The 22,777-nt window shown below is 41.8% G+C and overlaps 2 protein-coding genes across 5 annotated transcripts in view; both read left to right on the top strand.

Annotated features, from left to right (window-relative positions):
* Positions 1–9: 9 nt before the first annotated feature.
* On the top strand, positions 10–8,679 carry stradb (STE20 related adaptor beta). Its single transcript, XM_039793508.1, is given in 13 exon segments — positions 10–268; positions 859–1,093; positions 1,728–1,808; positions 3,572–3,674; positions 3,798–3,919; positions 4,105–4,213; positions 4,431–4,554; positions 5,231–5,402; positions 5,536–5,640; positions 5,748–6,004; positions 6,102–6,144; positions 6,317–6,398; positions 6,401–8,679. Coding segments are annotated over 12 exon segments (1,287 nt in total). The 5' UTR covers positions 10–268; positions 859–1,081; the 3' UTR covers positions 6,478–8,679.
* Positions 8,680–9,199: 520 nt separating this feature from the next.
* Positions 9,200–22,777, top strand: part of nbeal1 (neurobeachin-like 1) — a 44,877-nt gene continuing 31,299 nt past the window's right edge. For all 4 annotated transcript variants that reach the window (XM_039793461.1, XM_039793462.1, XM_039793463.1 and 1 more), the window contains exons 1-7: positions 9,200–9,280; positions 9,807–10,183; positions 18,980–19,071; positions 20,680–20,841; positions 21,093–21,174; positions 21,506–21,633; positions 21,787–21,869. In XM_039793461.1, coding sequence (XP_039649395.1) covers positions 10,133–10,183; positions 18,980–19,071; positions 20,680–20,841; positions 21,093–21,174; positions 21,506–21,633; positions 21,787–21,869 — 598 coding nt within the window. In that variant the 5' untranslated portion in view covers positions 9,200–9,280; positions 9,807–10,132. The remainder of the gene's footprint in view (positions 9,281–9,806; positions 10,184–18,979; positions 19,072–20,679; positions 20,842–21,092; positions 21,175–21,505; positions 21,634–21,786; positions 21,870–22,777) is intronic.

Here is a 22,777-nt window from a genome sequence, read left to right on the forward strand (position 1 = left end):
GACAGTAAGATCGATGACGTTTTTACCACGCGCCAGTTATCTGTGTCAAATTAAAAGTCCTGTCAAAAGATTACATTTTCACTTTGAGATGTTATGCGGTTCGGTATTGACCGCAAAATTCGTTAATTTTGGCACAGACCATTGCAGGTGGAGACAAAGTTAAAGAAGATGAACTTTACGAACAAAACGCCGTGTTGGATATCAGGCTCTCCTTTGTATTTTTAACTTGTTTACGTCGAAGCGCTAGAGTTGCTGTCGAAGGGAGAAGGTAAGCAGCTTCTTTACACGGTACTTCAAGTACATACAATAAACATAAGAGCTATTATATAACTACTTAGCTACCGTTAGCTCAAAGCTTGAACCCTGCACTATATCCATAGCTACATTAAGCCTAGCTACCGAAATAGGAGACCTAACGTTTCAAGATGTTTTTTTTGTGTGTGTTGCCTGCCCCGTATTTTCTTCACGGGGTTTAACATTAACGTGCATTCAAATATGTCACCCCAATAAATAGCCTATATGCTTGCTGGTAGTCACGACATTAACCGTGGGTTTGAATAATAGTCGTGTTCTGATTCAACTAAAATGGCTGCAGTTAATCTTAACCTTGAAGTGGAATTGGAGTAGTTAAGGGTATTGCGAAATTATTCCTTTTTAGATTGTAATCAACGAATGAAGCCTTGCAGTCCTCTTTTTAGTACATCACGAACAAAGACAACTTAATAAATATATAATAACTTCTGATCGGGAAGGTGTAGCTCTTGTTTAGGGTTCATTTATAATTTTCCTTATCAAGTCAACATTAGTGATTTGACTGGACGGGGATATCTGCTGGTGAATTTCATACAATTTCCTCAGATCTCTAGATCACCTGATGCAGCCAGGTAAGCTGCAAGCGGATGGATGAATGGCCGAGGCATGCTGGATGCTGGTTATACTCTCTAGTCTAGCGGGGGATTCGACGTGTGTCTCGTACTGCTGCGCTTCCTCCCCCTGTCTCCCTCCATCGCGGTCGGTCTCCATCGGCCTGTGAGCGGATGACTACCAAAGCCTGCGATCTTACCGTCGCCAAAAGGACTCCATGTCTTTCTTGGTAAGAACTATCACGCTGCATGGGTTTTACTTTGTGCCTCCGTGCGTGTCGCTGAGTTGGGGGACCTAGGAGATGTATTGTCACGAATCAGTTGCTGATGCCTCTGTTGTCTAAGGCAAATTCAATCAGTCAAGTGTGTTAAAAATTAGGAGCTTCCAGATAGTCCATGCACCACTGTTTTTGTCGGATGTCAGATCTCAGCGTTTTTCTGTTAAGATGTAAAATATTCTTTAGTTTGTCTGAAAACCCCATTGCATCTGCATATATATAATATACTTTAACATATATTAATATTCTAGATTGGAAAATATCATATATTAATATTGGCTTTCTGTGCATTCCTCACATCTAATGGGCACATCTAATTATGTATGCAGCTCTTATTTTGCTCTGTTGGGACACATAAGTCATTGAGCTGCCTCTTTGTTGCCTGTTACTGTTACTCAACTCTCTCTCCACTCACCACTTCCGACAAAATGCCCTGTAAGTGCCCTCACAGCCTGTATTCCCAGATGCTTGCTTCTCTGCCTCCTCTCTGACCCTCCACTCCCAAGCTCCATGTTTCCTCTCCACTCCTTCTTGTCCTGTAGGGCATGTCTCATCTGTGCTCCCCCCCCCCTCCCTCCTTTACCAGGACTGTTCCTGCATCTCCCACACTCAGGTCCAGCCCTTGGACATAGAGGAGCGCTATGAGGACATCAGCCACCAGCTCCTGGTCAGTAGCCAAGACGCTGTCAGCATGGTGACAGGCGTTACACTGATGTTCTTCATCATATCATCACTATTCATTTATTATCTATCTGGATCTGCTTAACCCTCACCTTAAAGTTGTTAAAGACAGTAACCATTGGAATAGCATTGCTATAGCTGTTAAAGCTGTTGGTAACGCTTAATTAATTGATTATTCCATAAATTTTGTTGGGGGACTCACAAGAAAATTTGAGCAGTCAAAATTGGTGAGGCAGAGGCGGAGATATTCAGATTTTAAGTCCTTAGTATGGGTCACGCTCTAAAAATAGTGGATACTGCAATTCCCATCGCAGCTCAATAGTTTGTAGTTTATCAGACCCTTTATGCCTGTAAACATCCATGTGTCTTATACTCCCAGTTTATAACACAGGCTTTTTGAAACGAAGTGTCAAGCCCAAGTCAAGGTAACCCTGATGACCTCACTATGACATCATCAGGGGGTTATTTTCTTAGACTTGACAAAGCTCCAAAACCACACAGCTGGCTGGCAACTTAACTGATCTTCATTAGAAAAATGGGTGGAGTGCCCCTTTAAAGTGCAGCTATAATCCCCATTATTGTTTCGATTGATTTCATCAGGAAGTTTCATTTGTAATGTATTCAGGGTTCATACGTTTTGAAAAAAACTGGAAAAGTTATGCAATTTGAAAAATGCAAATTCCAGGCCTGGAAAGGTTTTGGAAACAAAAAGATCCAGAAAGTTTTGGAAAAGTCATGGAATTTTTTTTTAACACAGCATAATAATATGTGATTAATAAATGTATTTTCATGTCATCTTAACCTCACTGTTTGTTTTTTTTATTCGGGGAGCGATATTACGAATCCCACTATGAACCACATACATTATCAGTTATTTTATAGTTAAACCTCTGAGGGTAAACTTTAACACAGATTTGTATTTTTTTTGTATAATGTCGACTGACATTTTCAGGAACACATAGTCATGGAAATTTGCCGAAAAAGTCATAGAAAAGTATTAAAAAGAAAAGTTAAAATGCGTATGAACCCTGTGCATTACTTAATCTGTACTGTATTAAATATTACTAACTACTTAAAATGCTAGTGTGGAAGCTCACTTTCCCCCTGATAATACAGACAAAATGCTGGGACAGTATGGATAAAACACATTCAGCTGGTGTGTTTTAAACAAAGCTACATCAGAAACACACGCAACTGTCTGATTCTGTGCTGAGAGAGAACCAGACAATACTGAGTCCCAAAAATTTGTCTGCATCACTAAAACTGCAAGCATCCCCCCCATCCCCACCTCCCTCCCTCTCTCTGCTAAGTGTCACAGTGCCACTCCCTGGCAACATTGTCCCCTCACACATAACCTCACCACCACCACAAAATTGTTTATTGTGTAAGAATTACTAAAGAGGCAGTAAGTACATTTTTTGGCAGGATCATAGTACACACTTATTAGAATATAACTGAAAATGGCTTTGCATAGTTAATACCTGTTACATAAGAGTCTTTCCATTTGTACGTTAGTAGTTTTCAGTTTTTATCCAGATTAGCTTGTTTTTCCATTAAGGGGGAGGGACCTGTACCAGAGGCTGTGAATGTGAACCCTAAGTTCTGTCAATATGGATTGGGAGGTTGATGAACATCATAGATAACTTAAAGCACATTTAAAATGACAGCATACGTGTACGTGTTTGAGTTACTTACGTGATAGACTGAATCATTTTTTCTTAAATGCATAATATGTGTGCGTCCCCGCAGAGCTGTGACAGTTCTGAATACACTCTGCAAGGGCCAGCAGGTGGCGATGACATCACAGGGCTGTCAGCTGAGCCAGCCCACTACCAGCTACTGTGTGAGCTGGGTGAGAAGAACACCAAAACATACACTTGAGTCAGCGTTATTTGCACCTTATTTCCCACTAAAATCTTTCAAACACGACTTTAAATGCAGGAAGATTTCACTTCTTCCATTCTGTGTACGACAGGGAGGGGCTTCAATAATCTCAGCCAGGTAAACATGGCCCGCTACATCCCCACTGGCCAGCTGGTGGCCGTCAAACAAACCAACCTGGACGAGTGCACCGAGGAGGAGCTGCTGCAGCTCATGGTGAGCTGCCGTCCAGAAACAGGCATTTATTTAAAGGACATTTTTGCTTAGTGCATGGGGTTCTTCTCTTCAAAGCTTATTTTGGGGTTTCACAGTTTTTAAGGCATGCTTCTGCAAACCTACATTCAACCAATAGCTGCTCTCCATCCAGGTTGGTTTATATCCGATTGTGTTTCAAACCTCAGAACGAGGTTCTGCTGTCCAGGCTGTTCCGTCACCCCAACCTGCTGACCTCTCGCCTGGTTTTCAGCTCCTGCTGCCAGCTATGGGTCCTCACACCGCTGATGGCCTATGGTCAGACACACCTTAACTTTTGCCCTTTTAAAATTCATTAAATTTAGTGCTTATGAAACTTTATACACTAAGAGCCAATAGCTCTTTATTGGTTTTGACACATCTGCATTTCTTTATATAAAACCTCACAATTTGCGCCACTGTTCTCACAATTCAGATAGATCACTGCCGATTTTCACCTGCTTATGTGTCCTTTTCCCTGTCCTCTTGCCTCCAGGCTCTGCAGACACCTTACTAAGAACATATTTCCCAGATGGAATGAGTGAGTCCCTGATAGCGTACCTGCTGTACGGCGTCCTGAAAGCATTGGAATACCTGCACCGGATGGGCTACGTTCACCGGTCAGTGGGAGACGTTAGAAGAAACATCTGTAGAAGAAACATCTGTATTACAAGTGTGGCAAGGGTCACCAATAAGGGGGAAATTTGAATGAAAGAACCGATGCCACTTAGGGAATTGCACCCTAGGAAATACTGGGTGAACATTGATTAATTGGAGAGAAAGGCACACAGATTTGATGCAGTCACAGTATTCCAAATGTTTTTATTTCAATACAGGCAGGGGCTTGAACTATTGCAAGAAAGGGGGGGGGGGAATGGTGGGGGTGGATACAATTCTTATTAAAATTAGTTAAAACAGCCTTGATATAAATGTTAAAAACATGTTTAAGAATTCAGTGTTCAGGGGTGCCACCGCTACTCACCTTAGGTGCAACACAGCAAATCGCACCGCATTCCTCACAGCAAAATGGTGCAGTCTATATTGTGTCCCCATGCAATTACTAACATGCAAAACAGTGAAGGAACCTCACCACGGCTGCCTAGCCTCCAAACAAGATGGCACCCTGCTCTGAAAGAAATAAACTAAACACAAATTAAATATATGGTAAACCAGTTAGTTAAACTCCACTACACATGTACCTACACTAAGGGAAGCCTTCCCCACTACACAAGGAAACACAGTATTCAAAATACTTGTATCTATCTCATGTCTGTCCACCTATTCCTCTCGTGTCAGGGGTGTGAAGGCCAGTCATATCCTGCTGTCAGGGGAGGGGCGTGTCTACCTCTCAGGGCTCCACAGTGTTTACAGTATGATGCGTGAGGGGAAGAGGATGAGGGCAGTTTTTGACATGCCCCACCACAGCCCTGCCCTGTTGCCCTGGCTCAGCCCTGAACTACTGCGACAGGTCAGGACTCACTAGATTTAGTGATAACCTTAATTACAGCAGTGCATATTTCAGAAAGGAACAATACTCCAGTGTCAGCCTTATTCTAATGTATATTCCCTCTCTCCTCTCCCCATGGTGTTGCCCTCAGTAGGACCTGCACGGTTACGGAGTAAAGTCAGATATCTACAGTTTAGGTATCGTTGCCTGTGAGCTGGTCAGCGGCAGGGTGCCTTTCCAGGACATGCCCCCCACTCAGGTAATGATAACACTTCCAAACTGCTTAAGAAGAATATGTATGTGCACATTTAGCTTTAAAGGACTTTTGTCCACAGTTTGCATCAGTGTTTGAATTTTCCCGTTCAGATGCTGCTTCAGAAGCTACGCGGCTCCCACTGCTGCCTGCTTGATGTGGCTCCGTTCCCGCTGGGAGAGCTGGGGGGGCTGAAGGTGTCCCGGTCAGGGGTAGACTCCGGCATTGGGGAGAGCGTGGCCACCGGCAGCATGACACACAGCGCAACCGCTCCTCCTACTGACCGACCTCAGAGCCCTGCACCCAAAAACCACTCGGCCACCCTGCACAACCTGGTCCAGCTGTGTCTGCAGCAACAGCCTGAGCGCAGGTCATTACAGTCAGCTTTTTTTTGACAATTGATCTGCATTCATATACAGCATAACCTTAATGCAAATGAGTGTTTGTTCTGTTTTTGTCTTCCATAGACCGTCAGCATCTACACTGTTGACCCACGCCTTCTTCAAGCAGGTGGGTTTATTAGTCAGGATGCCTACTGCCTACTCCTCTCAGTGCGGCTGCTTTTGTCTAAAATAACTACTTTGTGAAATTCTTGTCATGTGAACTTCCACTAGGCTTTAAAAAAATTACAATACAGTATCTTGTGCCAGTGTTTAAGCAGAGTTGTGTCCTTCTGTGACAGGTGAAGAGACACACCAGAGACACCTTCCTCAGCCTAATGTACCCAGCAGTGCCCCTCACCAGCCCCGAGGACCCTCCAGTATCCTGCCCCCCGCCTTATCCTGCCACACTCCGACATCAACCTCCACCGACACCACTGAGGCTGTGTGGGACTTCTCCTAACCCCAATTCTCCTTCCCTAAATCTCCAAATACTGACTAGCAAGCCAAACACAAGACAATCGAAGCAAAGCAATGAGGCCAAGTTCTACTGTGCTTTTCTTTTGTATTATTAACCCAACTCTCTGAGCCTTTTTTGAGTAGTTTGGAGGTATTTTATATGTTTGTCTGATGAATACATTGAGTTTGGGTCATGGGTTGGTGACAAGACTGTGAAAGTGCTGGATCAAAGACGCTGCTCTGATCATTTATAAAGCATCTATGATGACACTAATGAACTTTCAACAACTCCCATGACTAAAGACTAATCAGTTGACTAATAATCACGCACTTCCTCTGAGATAAAAGGCAACTATGAGTGAAAGAGAAAGTCCACCCAGAAATACTTTGTTAAAAACAGCTAGTTGTGCTAAACCGTATATGTTGTTTTTACTGACATTGTTATCTGTATCTGAAATAAGTAAATAAATTAAAAAGTAAAATCCTAATAGGTACTGACAAAATAACCCCTGAAGTCTAAGTGACTATGCTCAGGTGGATTTTTCCTTTACAGTGTAATGTATTCAGACTTAATAGTAAATACTGAGATGGCTATGTAAAAAGAGCACATGAGGAATAGAATATATATCTAGTGTCCCATGTAGGACTTAGAGACCATCAGTAGAAACAGTAGATTCCCTGCCTTTGTCGTCAGTGATTCACCAAAAGAATATTTCTACTGTGCTGGGTGACCACTTCTCCAACAATGCCTTTGTTTTAATGAAACCTGCATTCTGAATATGGTGATCCATCTGTAACTGTGATTAAGTGTACTGTGTATGAGAACTGTGATCTACGGTACATATCAAACATGGTAGCTGTATGAGCCTTATATATATATACACACATAATTATATATATACATATGAATATACAAAATTTGATTTCTAAACTTCCTGTTAGCCTTGTTTGATTACCAGCTGCGACAGCGACGCTGGTATTGTTTTCACCTCGTGTGTGTGTGTGTGTGTGTGTGTGTGTGTGTGTGTGTGTGTGTGTGTGTGTGTGTGTGTGTGTGTGTGTGTGTGTGTGTGAGAACTTTGCCAGCTGTTTATATTTTTTGTCTCTCTTTAGACAGATTTTATCATTGCAATAGTGTCACAACCATGCAAGATGCAGTCACTACAAGCATTAAACTACAAGCAGTCTACTAGTAAAAGCCTCTACCTGTATCACATTGTCCGGTTTACTCAAGTTGTTGGCATAATCAAAGAACCTGGTATTCTGATTGTGGTTGAATATGTGTTTGAAAAGAAAGACACTGGGATGCAGAGGCATTTATCCATGTTTCTAAAGATCATTCTGTATACCCAAGCATGTCTTTAACTTGAGTGATGAAACAATTAGTAATAATAATGACTTTTTAATTTTAGCACCTTTAATGCAAATATTTAGCCCAAAGAGCTTTGCACAACAGAATTAAAAACAATGTTCGGTTAAAAAGAGAAACAAAAGCAATATTGTAAAACATTAAAACCAATATTGAATAAAACTAGAAAAATATGTAAATTATCACTAAATCATCAAATGTGTGCCACGTGCACTGAACTGATCCAAATATCTCTTTGAGCAGTAGAAAAAACAAATCCTGTATCATATTGCATTGCATAAAGGTTTTTTTTTAAGACTACAATCCACGTCTAGTCCAGGCTGCTTCAAGCTCCATCATCATTTGTCAAAGCCACATTACTTTATTTATTTTTTATGACTTATTTTTATATATAAAGATATATATATATGTATATCTGAAACCCCCTTTTTCATGTGAAATAAAACATTCCGTCACAGAAACGCATCTCCACACCCCTAGTGAGACATAGCAGCTCTCTACTGCTCCACTAGATGGCAACACAACATCAAACCCAGGGATTAAACTAACCAATGGAGCTCTGCAACCAAGCCCAGCCCTTAGCAACCACATAGCTCCACATCCACAACGTAAAGTGGATAAACTGTCGCAAACGCACCTAATGATTAAAAACAATATTGCAAGCCACGATTTTTTTCCTCACAACAACTTAAATACGCTATGTTAGAAACACGCATACTGTATTGAAACTGCAGTTTAATAATCCTGACTAGTTTGGTAATATGTTTGTGCCAGTTGCTGCAGTGTATTATGTATCCGGTTCCCCTGCCAAATTAAAGGTACTGGTTAACCATTTCACACAATATGTTTGTTTATTGAAACCATACCATTATCAGCTCCACAAAAAGTTTTTTCTGGTGCAATCTTTGCCAACAACTTGATATACCATTATCAACTTTAAGGCCAAGGCATCTTGCCATTTTAACTAAACAATTATTTATGGTTGTAGCAAGAATGCGGCATATCTGTAAATGTGCCATCCCAATTGTACCACACCCCTGTGTGACTAATAATACAATCTCCCATTTCATATACTGTATTGAATACTTTCCTTGTCTTTGACTGAATTCGAAAGTAAGATAGCTACTGCAGACATTCAACAATAGACCCGACTTGTTATAAAACGAAGCACAGTATTACTCTGTAATCAAACATATTTTTGTTAGGCGCAAATTTTTAGATAACAAATTAATAATAACGAAATTTCTGTCATTGCTTTATTTGTACAATTATTTTCAATCATGTGCTTTTATGGTAAGCTCTCTTGTTTTGAAATAAATCGAAAAGTACGTCGGCAGGAAGTGCTGTTGGTTGTATGCGCGATGTTGTCGGCAACTTGACACATTTACAGCAACTAGGGAGACACGGCGTTAGTGTCAGTGGTCTTTTCGTTACACAGGTGAGTGGTCTTCAGTTTCTCGACGGTTTTAATATATTTTTATCAGGTATTCATATTCTCTTTCAAATGAGACGTATGTAGCCGGGCAGGCTTGCGAGGACGAGGCGTTTCTGTCACATGAGGAGGAGGAGAAAGGAAGGCTGAAAAAAAAAAGAAAAGAAATAGGCTTTTTTTGACAGCTAGCTTTTAGCTAACTTGGTCAGGTAAGGTCGACTGATTAATGACTGAGTAATGTTTGCCGAGGATAACCGAGGGCGTTGTACAGCTGTCACAGGACGAGCGAGTCATCTGGTAGCTTCTTTGAAGAGCACACAACAGAGCAGACATTATTAATGGTGTGTGTTTTGCCGTGTAGTTTAACCATCGCCTCAGTCCGTCTGTGCCTGGAGCCAGCAGGGCAGCTCAAAGTGCACAGGGAGTAACGTCACTGGATGCATTTGGTTGCTGCTAGCAGTGAATACTTTCGTCGTCTGAGCGTGACAAAACATTCGCCTCCATGATAAGTCTGTGTTTTTATCATTGATAGCGAACAACGCTGCTGGGAATACCCTCTGGTTCTCCGAGAAGAGCAGAACAAATGGAAGTACAGGCCCACCTGGGCCAAGTCCTCTCTGGGACTGCACGTCTCTCCTCTGCCATGGAGTAATTATTGGAAAGTTTCTGCCACAACACGTCATCTACCACCCATTTCTGCATCTTTTGAGGCGTGTTACACCTTGCCAGAGTTGGACAGTCACGATGTTGAGCATTAAGGCCAGCAGCAGAGGTTTAGCTCATGAGTGAAAACCATGAAGCAGCCAGGGAAGTGACCTCGGGTGATACTACAGCCTGAGGGTGCCACTCACCAGCACCATGGCATCCAAGGAGAGACTGTACGAGGTCTGGATGCTCTACTGCACTAAGGTAAGGGGTATTCCTGTGCACACAACTAACACTATGGCTGTTTTGTCTCCTGTGAAACAGCCAGTGAAATGTCATTAAGTGAAGTAATTGACAGTGTGATGACATTTCCTCCCTGGCAAAGAGGTTATTCTTTCTTGGCATTCATATTTCGAAAGTCTAGTGTTCCTGCCTGTTTTTGTGACAGAGCATATCTGCTGTGGAAGACTATGGTTAGCAGTAAGTATCGTCAGTGTGGAAATCATCAGTATGGGAACTCAAAACAAAAAACGGACATTTTTAAACCAAAGTCACTGATTGCAATTATTTAGTGGTGATCTTTTTATACCATGCATTACGCTTTTCAGGATGCAAAAGCTTTTGAAACCGCGTATAAAACATTATAGGACTCTTAACACGCTCCAGTTAAACCCATACTAAATTGCCTGCTCGTCCTGAAGGATTTATTGGTAGAGGACACATTAGGCTTATAAATGAATAATTATTTCACAGAGAATGTAACTTTAGGGCAGGTTAGTGTTGCAAATACTTTGGCACGAACCCTCACCATATTGGTGATGAATAAATAATAGTCAATACCGTTCCCATTAACTCTAAAAACATATCCAACAGATAAAGATTAAACGTGTATACAACACTAGTAGGGACGCTATGTGGTCAGGCTTTAATATCAGTTTACGACAGGAAGTTGTCATGCATGTAGAATACTGCTTTGTTTTACGGTGGAGATGAATATGTGACCCTGTAGTATTGATGACTCCCCTTGAGTCAGCTGTTGGCTAGATTTGATGCACTTGGCGATAAAGCATGTGAACGTCCTGGCTTCTGATCACAACGGCCTGCCTGAGCAGCTCCTCACGTGCAGTCACACACCTTACTGTCCACTGTAATCCCTCACAATAACACACACGGTACAGGCAAAGCTGTTTTCTGCAATTTTAGTACCTTGAATAATCCTCAACCTGTAAAGTGAAATATGTAAGCTTGAATGCAGACACAAATAGAAAATCTAATGCCAGTGGTGTGGGTGTTTTTGGGTTTATAACCGAAGTATTCAGACACACTGCTGCCCGCACACACTTGTCACAGCCACTTGTGAAAATGCCAGCAATTGCTGCAAGCATACACATTGCATTTGTTCTAGCAGGAGTGTGTATTTGCATTGACTAAGCATTACACTGCGAGGAAGGATCATTTCATTTCATTTCGGCTTTGAGCCAAGGCTCCACCGGGCCAATATTTCTCTCTGCGGGAGGCAAAAGAGGCGCTGAGAGAGAAGCACTTAATAATATATGTATAGCGGCCTGTCTCTTTGCCCCGAGCAGCAGAAATGTCAGTTTTTTTGTGTGTGTGTGTGTGTGTGTGTGTGTGTGTGTGTGTGTGTGTGTGTGTGTGTGTGTGTGTTTGTGTGTGTGTGTGTGTGTGTGTGTTGCCAGGATATGTTAGCTGCAAGAAAAGAAACATGCAGTCACTCACGTGGCCTATTTCAGTTGAGGAATGTTGGGGTGATGGCCCTATGACCCCCTGTGGCCCAACTAAAGGGTTAATTGTTTCACAACCAACCTCAGTCCTTACCTCTGTTGTCATACAGCACATATGCATTTAATGTGTTTAGTAATAATAAAATTGTATACACTGGATGTTGTTGGCATTCAAGTGGTTAGATGTACTTATCAGATACTGCCGCTGCCACTTTGAAAGCTAATTAAGCATTCAAACAGTCAAAAAGTACAAGCAGTAGCTAGTTAAACTAGATTACATAATTCAGTTAGATGACTTGAAAGGTGTTTGTTGTTTTCTTGAGCTGATCATATGTCCCTCATGTCATCTCTCTGTTGAATGTTTGACAAAACAGTGGCGACATCACTGCCTTTAGTGTCAGCGGTTAACACTTCGTTCAGAAGCGTTTGACAGTACAACACAAGCAGCCAAAGGTATGCGCTAGGAGAACCAGCTCATCTTGCTCTGTCAACTATAGACATCAGCTGTCATTTCTTATCTCTGTATGTTATTCACTATGGGCAATGCACTACAATGGTACTGTTACCACACTGCACATAGCTGTACATACTGTACATATCTGTCTATCTGGTTCATACTGATTATCCATATTTATTCAGTTTTTCTTATAATATATTCTGTTAATATACTGCATATATCTATTATTCTTACTACTATTATAATGTTACTGATACTACATTGCACATATCTGTACATGTTGTTCATACATTGTTCATATTACATAGCCATGTTTATTCTGCTCTATAAGGTAACTGCTAATACACTGCACATATTTATATTTAATTTATATTACTAAACCACATACTGTAAACCAACTGTATACTACTGTCTACACTGCACTATATTTCTTGTCCTGTCTATGCACCACCTGTCTATACCAGTTATACTTTGTATATCGCATTGCACTTTTCTGCTCTTTTTGCCCTCTGGTTGGACGCAAACTGCATTTCGTTGTCTTTGTACTTGTACTCTGCACAATGACAATAAAGTTGAATCTAATCATCTAATCTAATCTTATTCACCTGATTGTCACCCAGTATCCAGTGCTGAAAGTGGAAGTTTTTTTTTTTTTTAAACGGATGTGTCATGCTTTGATTTTGACTTACGACATTGTAATTATAATTTCAGACTATGTTTCGTGCCAGCAGTGGCAGCTGTTCACATATTGAAGATGAGGTCAGAAATTTGTGGGTGAGCAGCTGTTGCACCAGTGTCAGTGTTGAGGAGTGTGTAGGAGTTGGTGTTTCTGTTTTCTGGCTGTGGATGTCTACTTATTAGCTCTTAGAGCTTTCAAATGCATGCTTATGCTCCATATTCATTTGCTTGCTGAGGCTGATAAAGGTTTGTTTACACCAATAACTTAATACAATTGTAGAATAGGTCTATATATTTTTTTATATGGCCAAAGAAGTGCTGAGTAGGCATTTAAAGATAGACACATCCCACTGCATATTGTCATTTAAATTTCAAATACATTGTTCAAAATATGTTGATATACCCTGGTTTTAAATGGTTTGACCATAGCACCTAGAAACAATGGAAACCCCTGCAGGTTTCTGTGCACATTTGGTTGTAATAAACAGTGAGGATTCTGTGTATTAGTAGATTTCTGAAGCATTCAGAAGGTTTACATTTGAACAGTTATGATGAAAATCTGCAGTAGTTAAAAGGACTGACTCCAGCTTGCTTCACAGAGTTGTAGAGGGCTGAGAGGTCAGACAGTGAAGGCCGTTACGTAACCAGCGATCCTCTTAGCTGCCTGTCATTGGTTTGTGCCAGAGTGTTGTCCCCGAGCACACGGAACCGCTGGTAGCCGCTGGTATACAGAGGCAACAGCACCATGCTGCACTGGCGCTCCTATTTCACCAGTATATTATCCAGAAGGGCTTGTCGGAGAAAGCGGAGGCTTTAGCAGACTTCTGAATAGTGCCAGTTACGCTCTTAAAGCCTTTGTCTGCTGCAGAAAAGCCCTTTTTAATTCCCAACCACAGGGAACATGCCTCAACAACCAGGGGCATCATTTCACCCTTCAGTGGCTTTAAGACTGAGTCCGGTATCTTAATTCTAGAGTAGAAATACTCCCTCCCTTTCTAAGTGTCCACAAACCATTTCTGGTTACCATTTACAGAACAGTCATCCTGTCTTATGTCCCCCCACCCTACCCTGCCTTGTTAGTCGCTTTTTGACTGGAATTGGAGAAGCGAAAATGATTTGCATAAGCCCCTGCACTTATGGGAGTCATAATAGTGATAAGATTAGGGAGAGATAGAGGGAAGAGAGAAATGAGGAGGGAAATGAACAGTTGAGCTGGGGACCATGGAGGAGGAGAAAGTGCCGCAGTTTCACAGTAGTTTACTTGGGTCTTTTTTTTCTGGCTTTCCTGCTTGTTTGCTTATTACGGTCTAATCTCTGTTGGCACACGCACACACACACACACACACACACACACACACACACACACACACACACACACACACACATGCACACAATGTCACACAGACCCGCACACGCTCAGGCTTTGGTTAATGTGCTGATATGCAAAGTATGTTCCCTCAGGCTAGCTTTCTTTTTCACTGCCGCTTATTTCATTCTGTGTTACCCTCTTGCATTTTCCTCTGTGCTATGAATATCTCTGGAATAACACTGATGTCACTGACATACTGTAGCGTATCAGACATGCTTCATGTGGTTTTAACCCCTCCCACCAGCTCCTTGAAATCCTCCCTTGGTAGTGACGTCATGGCCTGAGGAGTTGTCCCTGACTGAGGCAGTGATGTAGGGGTGCAGAACAGAATGACCGCAGCCGTCTTTAAAACCTGCGGGGAGGGGAACCTTTTTAAACATTGTGGTTTCAGTGACTCCATGCCACTTCCACCCAACCAGGTCACTCACAGCCTCCACAAACTAGGCAAACAGCCACCCGTCTAGCTGGCTGACCGCGCCTGTCTGGAGGGGCGGATCACTTGCTGAGATTGTGTTGCTGCACTGCATAAGGGCATACTGATAATAGATCAATCAATCAAGTAATCTAATTACTTATTTGCAAGACCGATTTTTATAAGATATGCTAAATTCTGCATTGTTTACATCCAGTACATGACTAATGTTGTGGATTACTATTATCTCTTTTGACAGACTTACTGGAATACATATCTGGTCAAATTGTTAAAATAAAGCGATTTAATGTGTTAAATAGTCGTATCACTTTATTTTGCCTATTTAGAGGGACATTGTCTTAAAGTTTGACACCATTATTATCTGCTATTAGCAGATGGTATGATGTACCCAATGCTGGGGAAGATGTTATTAGTTGGAAGGATATGATCTCACATTGCAGAGCCCGATCTGCTATTGCAAGTCAACACATATCCTGTTTGATTCCCATGTCAATGGGGAACTGAATGAAATGCATTGATCTGTGTTGCTGGTGACCTTGTTAGCTTTACAGAGGAATGTGATGTAGTAGCTTGGCAAAGGGCCTAGACTAATATGATAATGGATGTACATAGGAGAGGCATGTGATCTTCTCATGGGATTTGTTTTCGTATACATTGGGATGCAAAATGGTTGTTAGAGTTGGGACAAGGTGACTGTTGGTGAGTTAGGATTCCTACTTACGTACGTCTAGATCAGTGTGTGCGTGTATGTCTGTGTGTGTGTCAGGCCAGTGATGAAGGCCGTGGATAAACAGAGCCATGTAGAGCAGGGTGTGTCCCCGCCTGCCACAGTCCAAACCCTCAATGGGTATCTGTGCTCCCAAGCTGCTGCCTAAAAGAGGACATTATTTCACACACACACACACACACACACACACACACACACACACACACACACACACACACACACACACACACACACACACACACACACACACACACACACACACACACACACACACACAGTCATTCAGTCACTGCTACTAGAAAGCTTAGTCACTTGAGAGTAAAGCTGCTGGCATAAATCATCATCTAATCTTCTGGCAGTAGCATGGACATAAAGACAATGCTGTATTTATTGCTCAAGTTAAAGGACAGCTTTAGCAGTAGGCAGAAATAATATGGGGCAGTAATTCATGCAGTAGCAGAAGAAAGCACACAGGCGACATGCCATGTTCTCATATTATTCACACGTGGCTGTTGCTGACTCCATTCACATGTCTCACACACACACACACACACACACACACACACACACACACACACACACACACACACACACACACACACACACACACACACACACACACACAGGATTGTTCTGATGACTTCATAGGAATTGCAGAGAGCTTGCTTCCTGCTTCGTTCTGACTGATTTCCCACTCTGACACGTGGACAGAAGCAGTCAGCCTTTCAGCCCCTCTCCAACTCCTTAGCCAGATGGCACTGCTATCCTAAGAAACCCTGCTTTTCCATTTGTGTTTTTTCTTCACTTTAAAGCTCTATCATACAATTCTTCATAGGAAAAGGTATAAATTGGTTTGCGAATTGTCTGTGGACCTATATTTATTTTGTCTGAAAGTGGCATAATGTGATGTTTTCAGGTGTGTACCGTTTGCAGTATCCAGGTGGGGATAGCTTCAGTGCAGGAAAGAAAGAAAAAAAAAAAAAAAAAAAAGTGGTGAGAAAAACTCACGTTAAAGTTCAGAGACCCATCCAATAACATGGTGAACATTAGAGCAATGCATTGTGTTTTCATTCTCCATCAGTATCTTTCTCTCCCGGGGTAGTTTAATGTATAGATATGGTGGTTATCTTTTCCCCAGGATACATTTGAAGTACACTTCTCCTTAAGAGTGTCAAATGTAGGCCACAGACCTCAACAACTGTGACAGAATATAGGGAGAGGGAGGAGAGACACATGATGGCACCTCAAAATCCATGTAGGCCTAATCCCTAATGGCTTGACTGTTTAAAATAGTGTTTTCTTTTAGCCAGGCTAGCGGTGTTTCAAAGGATTGCAATGTCAGTTGATCTGTTGGTCTCACACTTTGGTCCGCCATATTGGATGGAATGCTAGGAAATTTACTTTAGATGTTCATGTTCCCCACAGAGTAAATCCTAATGGTTTTAACAAACCCCTGACTATTCCTCTCGCTCCATCAACAGGTCAAAGTTTACAACTGTCCAACACTTAATGTTCATGACAGAATACCTCTAAATTATTATCTAAATGAATGACGCCCAAACCTGTGGTTAGTCAAACTATACCAAATTAACAATATACTGACTGGTGTTATGGTAATCTGCCCCCATCACCTCTTCAGCCCTCCTTGACCTAGATTGCTCCCTCGCACCCTCCAGATGGCTCAAGGTCTTTATGACAGGATATGGTGGGGGGGTTGTCAGCAAGTGATTACTCCTGCATGATGAATTAATGACTCTATCCAAGCTGCATGGAGCCATCCAACTGTCGTGCAACCTGCGTGTCTGTGGTGTAAAGCTGAAACATGTAGTTGTTGATCATTCAGTTGATCGACAAAAAAAAAAAAAAAGAATAATCATTTTACAAGCAAAAATGCCAAATATTTACTTGTTCTAGTTTCTCAAATTAGTTTTTTATATCATTCTAAATGTCGGTCAGCAAAGCTAGTCATCTGAATATGTCAGTTTTGGCTCTGGGAAACTGTGATATGCATTTTTCAGTTCAGTTTTAAATTCAGTTTTTTGGTTTTATAGACCAAACCATTATTGGCAGATGTACTATCTCTAATGATAATTATTGTTAGTTGCAGTCTAGTCTCTCATTGCCAGACCTATCTCCACAGTGCTGTGTCAGTGCTGCAGTATGGTCTGGCTACACCGCTTATCTATTCTGGGATGGGAGGGGGGGAAACAGTCTGGTGTGTTGGTAATTCTTTAAACCAATCAAAACCATCCTGGGCGGCGCTAAGCCCCTGATGCAGCGACGGTGCCCTTGCAAAAAAGAAAGAGGAGAGATAGCGGGACGGGAAGTGCTGTCACTGGATGTCAGGCTTGATCCCAACACTGTACATCCGGTAAACCTGACTAGTTCCAGTCCTACTGTGGTGTATGCTACAACAGTTTCCCCTCTGCTTGAAATGTATTTTTTATAGCACACACCCATTAATTATGTTCTGTGTTAGAGATTACATAATAACATTACAGTATGTGTTGCTTTCAGCCATTAGTTCTCAGTGTCCCCTGGTCAGATCCATTGATGGTTTGACTAAATAGATGAAGATTTAATGATAACCATAGCCCAAATGAAGTTAGTGTAAAAAATTGTAATGTAAGTACGTCTACAGAGATAAATAGAAAATGTTTAACTTAATTTAATGAATGAAAATACTTAGTCAATTTGTTTAGTAGAAATTCAAGCTTCCTTCAGAACAATACATATCAAGACTTCACCTTACTAAATGTGTACTTACTGGCATTCTCTTGTATTCTTTATTGAGATATATAAGAGCTGATGCTCCCAGTAGAACTAGGTAATTGGTAAGGAGCGCGCACATGTCTTTATGGTCCCTGCTGTTTAAGCAGTTTTGTGTTTGTTCCTGTGGGTTGAGGGTATTTTACACCAGGAACTGTACTATGACCTAGGAGAAGCCAAGCCAGGCCAGCCTTCCTCTGTGGCCCATGTTGCCATTCCATCCTTCTCTGGGCATTGTTCCAGGAATTTAGGAAATGTCGATCAGCCGGCTGCTAGAAACTCCCCCTCAGAATGCAGCCAAGCCTGTTTTCCACTCCAACAGGTGCATGTTTTGGCTTTGCCACTCTAAAAAGATAAGATACTCACACACCTGAGACATTCCTGCTATCACGTGTTTGTCATGCTTTGGTAGCAGCTTCATAAACCACTATATCCCCTTTTTTTTAACATGGTGTTCAGTATACAATACAACTTCTCTCACTTTGTTCTTTTACTGTTGCTCCACATAATCAGACATTTGTATCCTTTGTTTTAAACTTGATTTTATTGGTTACTGCCAGTGTAAGTGAAAATGTCTGATTGAGATTTGCAGAGACAAAAAGTTTTTGGCTTCTATTGTTATTTTTATTTCATTTTTTTATTGTTGTCTAGTCTCTCTCTCACACACACACACACACACACACATCAAATTGCAGACAAGGCCTGTCAGCTGCCAGCCATTTATGTATTTTAACAATGACAGCTTTTGTCAGCAAAGGCCACTAACTATATTGTTTTCTTTCTTTACCCTGCTCTCTCTCTCTCTCGTCTCTCTGGTTCCCCCTCTTCCATCCTTTATGCTCTTCACTCCCCTTCTTTCTTTCTTTTGGCTGTTTCATTTCTCAGAGGGATCCAGACTACTTGAAGTTATGGCTGGAGATTTTCATCAGCTCCTATGAGCAATGTCTGGATGTGGACTTTGAAAAGCCACCTTCAAGGTAACGTTGGTATCATACTTACTCACTTGAAGTTCATTTTTATGATGCAAACATATATCTACCTTTTTAATAGTTACAGTAGTAATAAAAGTTCCAACTGGTCAAAATAGATACCCTTCTTCTTCTGTTTATCCCAAACTAACTGGAAATATAAAATGTGTCACTTTGTGTGTGTACTGTGCAAGAGAATTCATCCTAAGGAAAACCCACATATGACAATTCTTCATGGGTGAAATTAGACTTCATCAGCACCACCCGTCATGTACCAAATAAACTGGATGTTAAGACTATTGATTATATAAAAATGGATATTGTTGCAGTACTTTTTTTCTTACACTTGGTTTCAACTATGTATCCATTACTTTTAGCTAATTATTTAAATGTATCTGCTTGCTAACTAGTTTTCACACACTCTTATTACAAAATTTGTGTTACAACCGACTCAGGTTGATTTGACTTGGAATCCACATATCACAATTTCTATTTTTCAGTTGAGTTAATTAATTTAGCTTTTCACGTACTCCCTGGCAACTACAGAAGTGTAGTACCTGGGAATCACTGCTCTACAACAACTCAGTCCGCACTGTCACCTGTCAGTCTTCATCTGTCTAAAGTATGTCACATACTCTAATAATATGGACCTCCCTATTACATTTAACAATACACCCACGCAGTTTTCTGCATTAGGTCCTGGCGAGTGGGTTCAGAACTCTCTCATCTTGTATGCCTCATCCACAAAATGACCGCATACTGTGCAGCCTTCCACAGTACAATCCAAAATAGCACGGCCACACCAGATGCTTTTTGTGCAAAGTGGTCACATTTTGTTGCAGGTGACCCTCTGACTGGTGTCGACATGTGAACATATGATGCAGGTTAATGTGAGAGCCGCTCAGTGCTTGAACACATCTGAAAGCCTGTGTCCAGTATTTTAGTTTGTTGATACCTAGTCAGTCACATTTTATCATGGAGGGAGGGCCATGCAAAAGGGTGGAGTGGGGTGGAGGAACATGGGTGGTTAAATCCTTTCCTCCTCCTAAATCTTTTGTTGAGCTTTATGTCTCTGCATATCTCTCTCTCTCTCTCTCTCTCTCTCTCTCTCTCTCTCTCTCATTTCCCATTTCTCCTTGACTCATTTTCTCCCTTCCTGTTCTGCTTTTTCTCTGACTCCTTCTTTCATCTTCCTCCCTGATCTGTCTCTTTGCCTTTTTTTCCTCCGTCTAATCATCATTTTCTTCCCTCCCCTCCTCCCTCCCTCTCATTCCCTTTTTCAGCTGCCACATCTGTCCTGCTTTCCCACCAACACTCATTGCATGGGTTTCGCTGCGCTCTCTTTCTCTCTATCCGTCTTATGAGCAGTGCAGCACACATGCTGTTTCTCTAGGAATGAATGCCTGAATGCAGCAGGCATGTGTAGCACCTCTGCTCCGTCAAGTTGCTTTCGTGTATGCTGCGCGACACCTCTGTGATAAACCCCCAATGATTAGAAAGTGACATCTGCACTTTACAGTGTACCAGTTTTATTATTAACCTAACCTAAAAGCATTTCATCCTCCTATCTAATGGAGATTCCTATTAATTCTGGTTGTGATGCTTCTGTGTGTCCAGGCCAGAGGAGGTTCCCCCGGTGTTGACGCTCCTCCCAGACAACATTCTGCAGGTTTTGCGCCACCAGCTGCTGCAGTGCGTCCAGAAAGCCTCTGACGGCCTGGAGCCTGAGCAGCAAAATCTGGCTCTGCTGCTGCTCAAGTTCCTTATCATCATCTGCAGGTCTGGACAGTAAACATACACACACACACAGTATAGTTACTTTACCTCTGAATGATGTGTTTTTTATGGATGGATTGTGTTGTGCTTTATTGTAGTATACTACTTTTGTGCTTCAATTTGTTACCTACATGTAATAGCTAATACTCCCAAGCAAGCAACTGATAAGCTAACTTGTAAGATAACTTGTCCTGTGTGTGTGTGTGTGTGTGTGTGTGTGTGTGTGTGTGTACATGATTGGTTGTTTCTGATAGGAACCTGTCCAACGTGGAGGAGATTGGCACTTGCTCGTATATCAATCACATCATCACTATGACAACCGTCTATATTCAGCAGGTCTGACTCCTTCCTTTGTCTTTGCTCTGATGGTTCTGTTTCTCTCTGCTCTGTAAAACATCGTGCCCAATAAACAGGGTGAACAAAAAGGCACAACATTTCCAATTCATTTATTGAATAGTAGTTGAATAGTTTACTCATTTTGGAGAAACATAAATTAAAAAGTGACATTTATTCTTCTATTTGGCAACAGAAAAATAAACCTATGGAGACACATGTTTGAAGTTAAAATATGATTCACTTGAATCATATGTTGGATGGATTATGTAGAAGTAGTCTGAATGAGACCCATAATAGCAGACGTGAAGAGGGTCTGTGTGTGGGTTTGCAGCTGAAGAGCAAGACCAAAGAGAAGGAGATGGCAGACCAGAGCCAGGCGGAGGAGTTTGTCCGTCATGCGCTGGCTTTCTGCGAGAGCCTCTATGACCCATACCGCAACTGGAGGCATCGAACCTGCGGGTAACAACATCTTGCACCACTGCTTTACAAAACCATAACAACAATAAAGCTTACATTCACCAGCAATAGAGGTGTTCATCATCCTGTGTGTACAGCATGCTTTACTTGGTTTCATACTCGTGTCTTACCTGAACTGTGTGTTTTTCCCTCCAGGGAGCAGCTTGGTACAGTAGAGAGGAGCAGACAGAAGTACAAGGCAGCTCCGCTCACTGTTGAGTTTGTTCCTTTCTTTTACCGTAAGTCCCCTATCTTTAATTGTATTTCTGAGTCTCACTCTCTTTCCATGTGCCACACAGTATTTGTAGCATTCTGGAGAACATTTTAAACTATTGTAATAAAATAGTTAATTAAGGCATACTCATCAACTGTACATGACACTTTTTTGCCCTAAGAAGAAATATATTCCCTTCAGTTATGTGTATATTAGCAAACACTGTAGCAATATTACAGTGCTTGCTGTGTATGGTCCATAATTTGCATCTCTCGCTTCAATGGCCTGTTTGGGTGTGGATATGAAAGCAATCCTCAACATCATAAAAAAGCCAGTTCTCTTCTGTTTATTTCTCTTCACTTCTATCCTCCCCTCTCCCATTTTTTTCCCCAAGTGATCCTATGCCGTCACTCTCCCACTGCCCCCTCTTCTTTCCTCTCTGGGTCCAGTTGAATCCACTCTTTGTGTCCGTTGTCTGTTTGCCAGGCGATGAGATGAGCCGATAGTGAATGGTGTATGTCAAGCCACTTCAGCTAGGCTGGCGGACATTTTGAACAAATGCTCCTTTCTGTCATGTGTGTGGCTGCTGTGGTTTGGCACTAAAGATACCACCCAAGGCCCAACCTGACTGTGTGTGTATGTGTGTCTGTGATGTGCAAAGAACAAGTTTGTGGGAATACTTTTTCCATTTATTAAGCTCAATTGGATATTACTGCCATTAGATTGATCCAGTGATAGTTCAGTGTTAGCGTGATTGGGACAAAGGAAACAGACATCTCGGAGCCAAGATGTCCAATTTCTTTCCCCCTATTTGGACTTGTTGACAGATGAGTTAATGGATGACTGGGACCACCATGGACCACCATGACCCAGAGGTTACTGGCAGGACTGCCACGTGTGTGTGTGTGTGTGTGTGTGTGTGTGTGTTGTTGT

This window comes from Perca fluviatilis, chromosome 24, assembly GCF_010015445.1.
Source record: "Perca fluviatilis chromosome 24, GENO_Pfluv_1.0, whole genome shotgun sequence".
Lineage (NCBI taxonomy): Eukaryota > Metazoa > Chordata > Actinopteri > Perciformes > Percidae > Perca > Perca fluviatilis.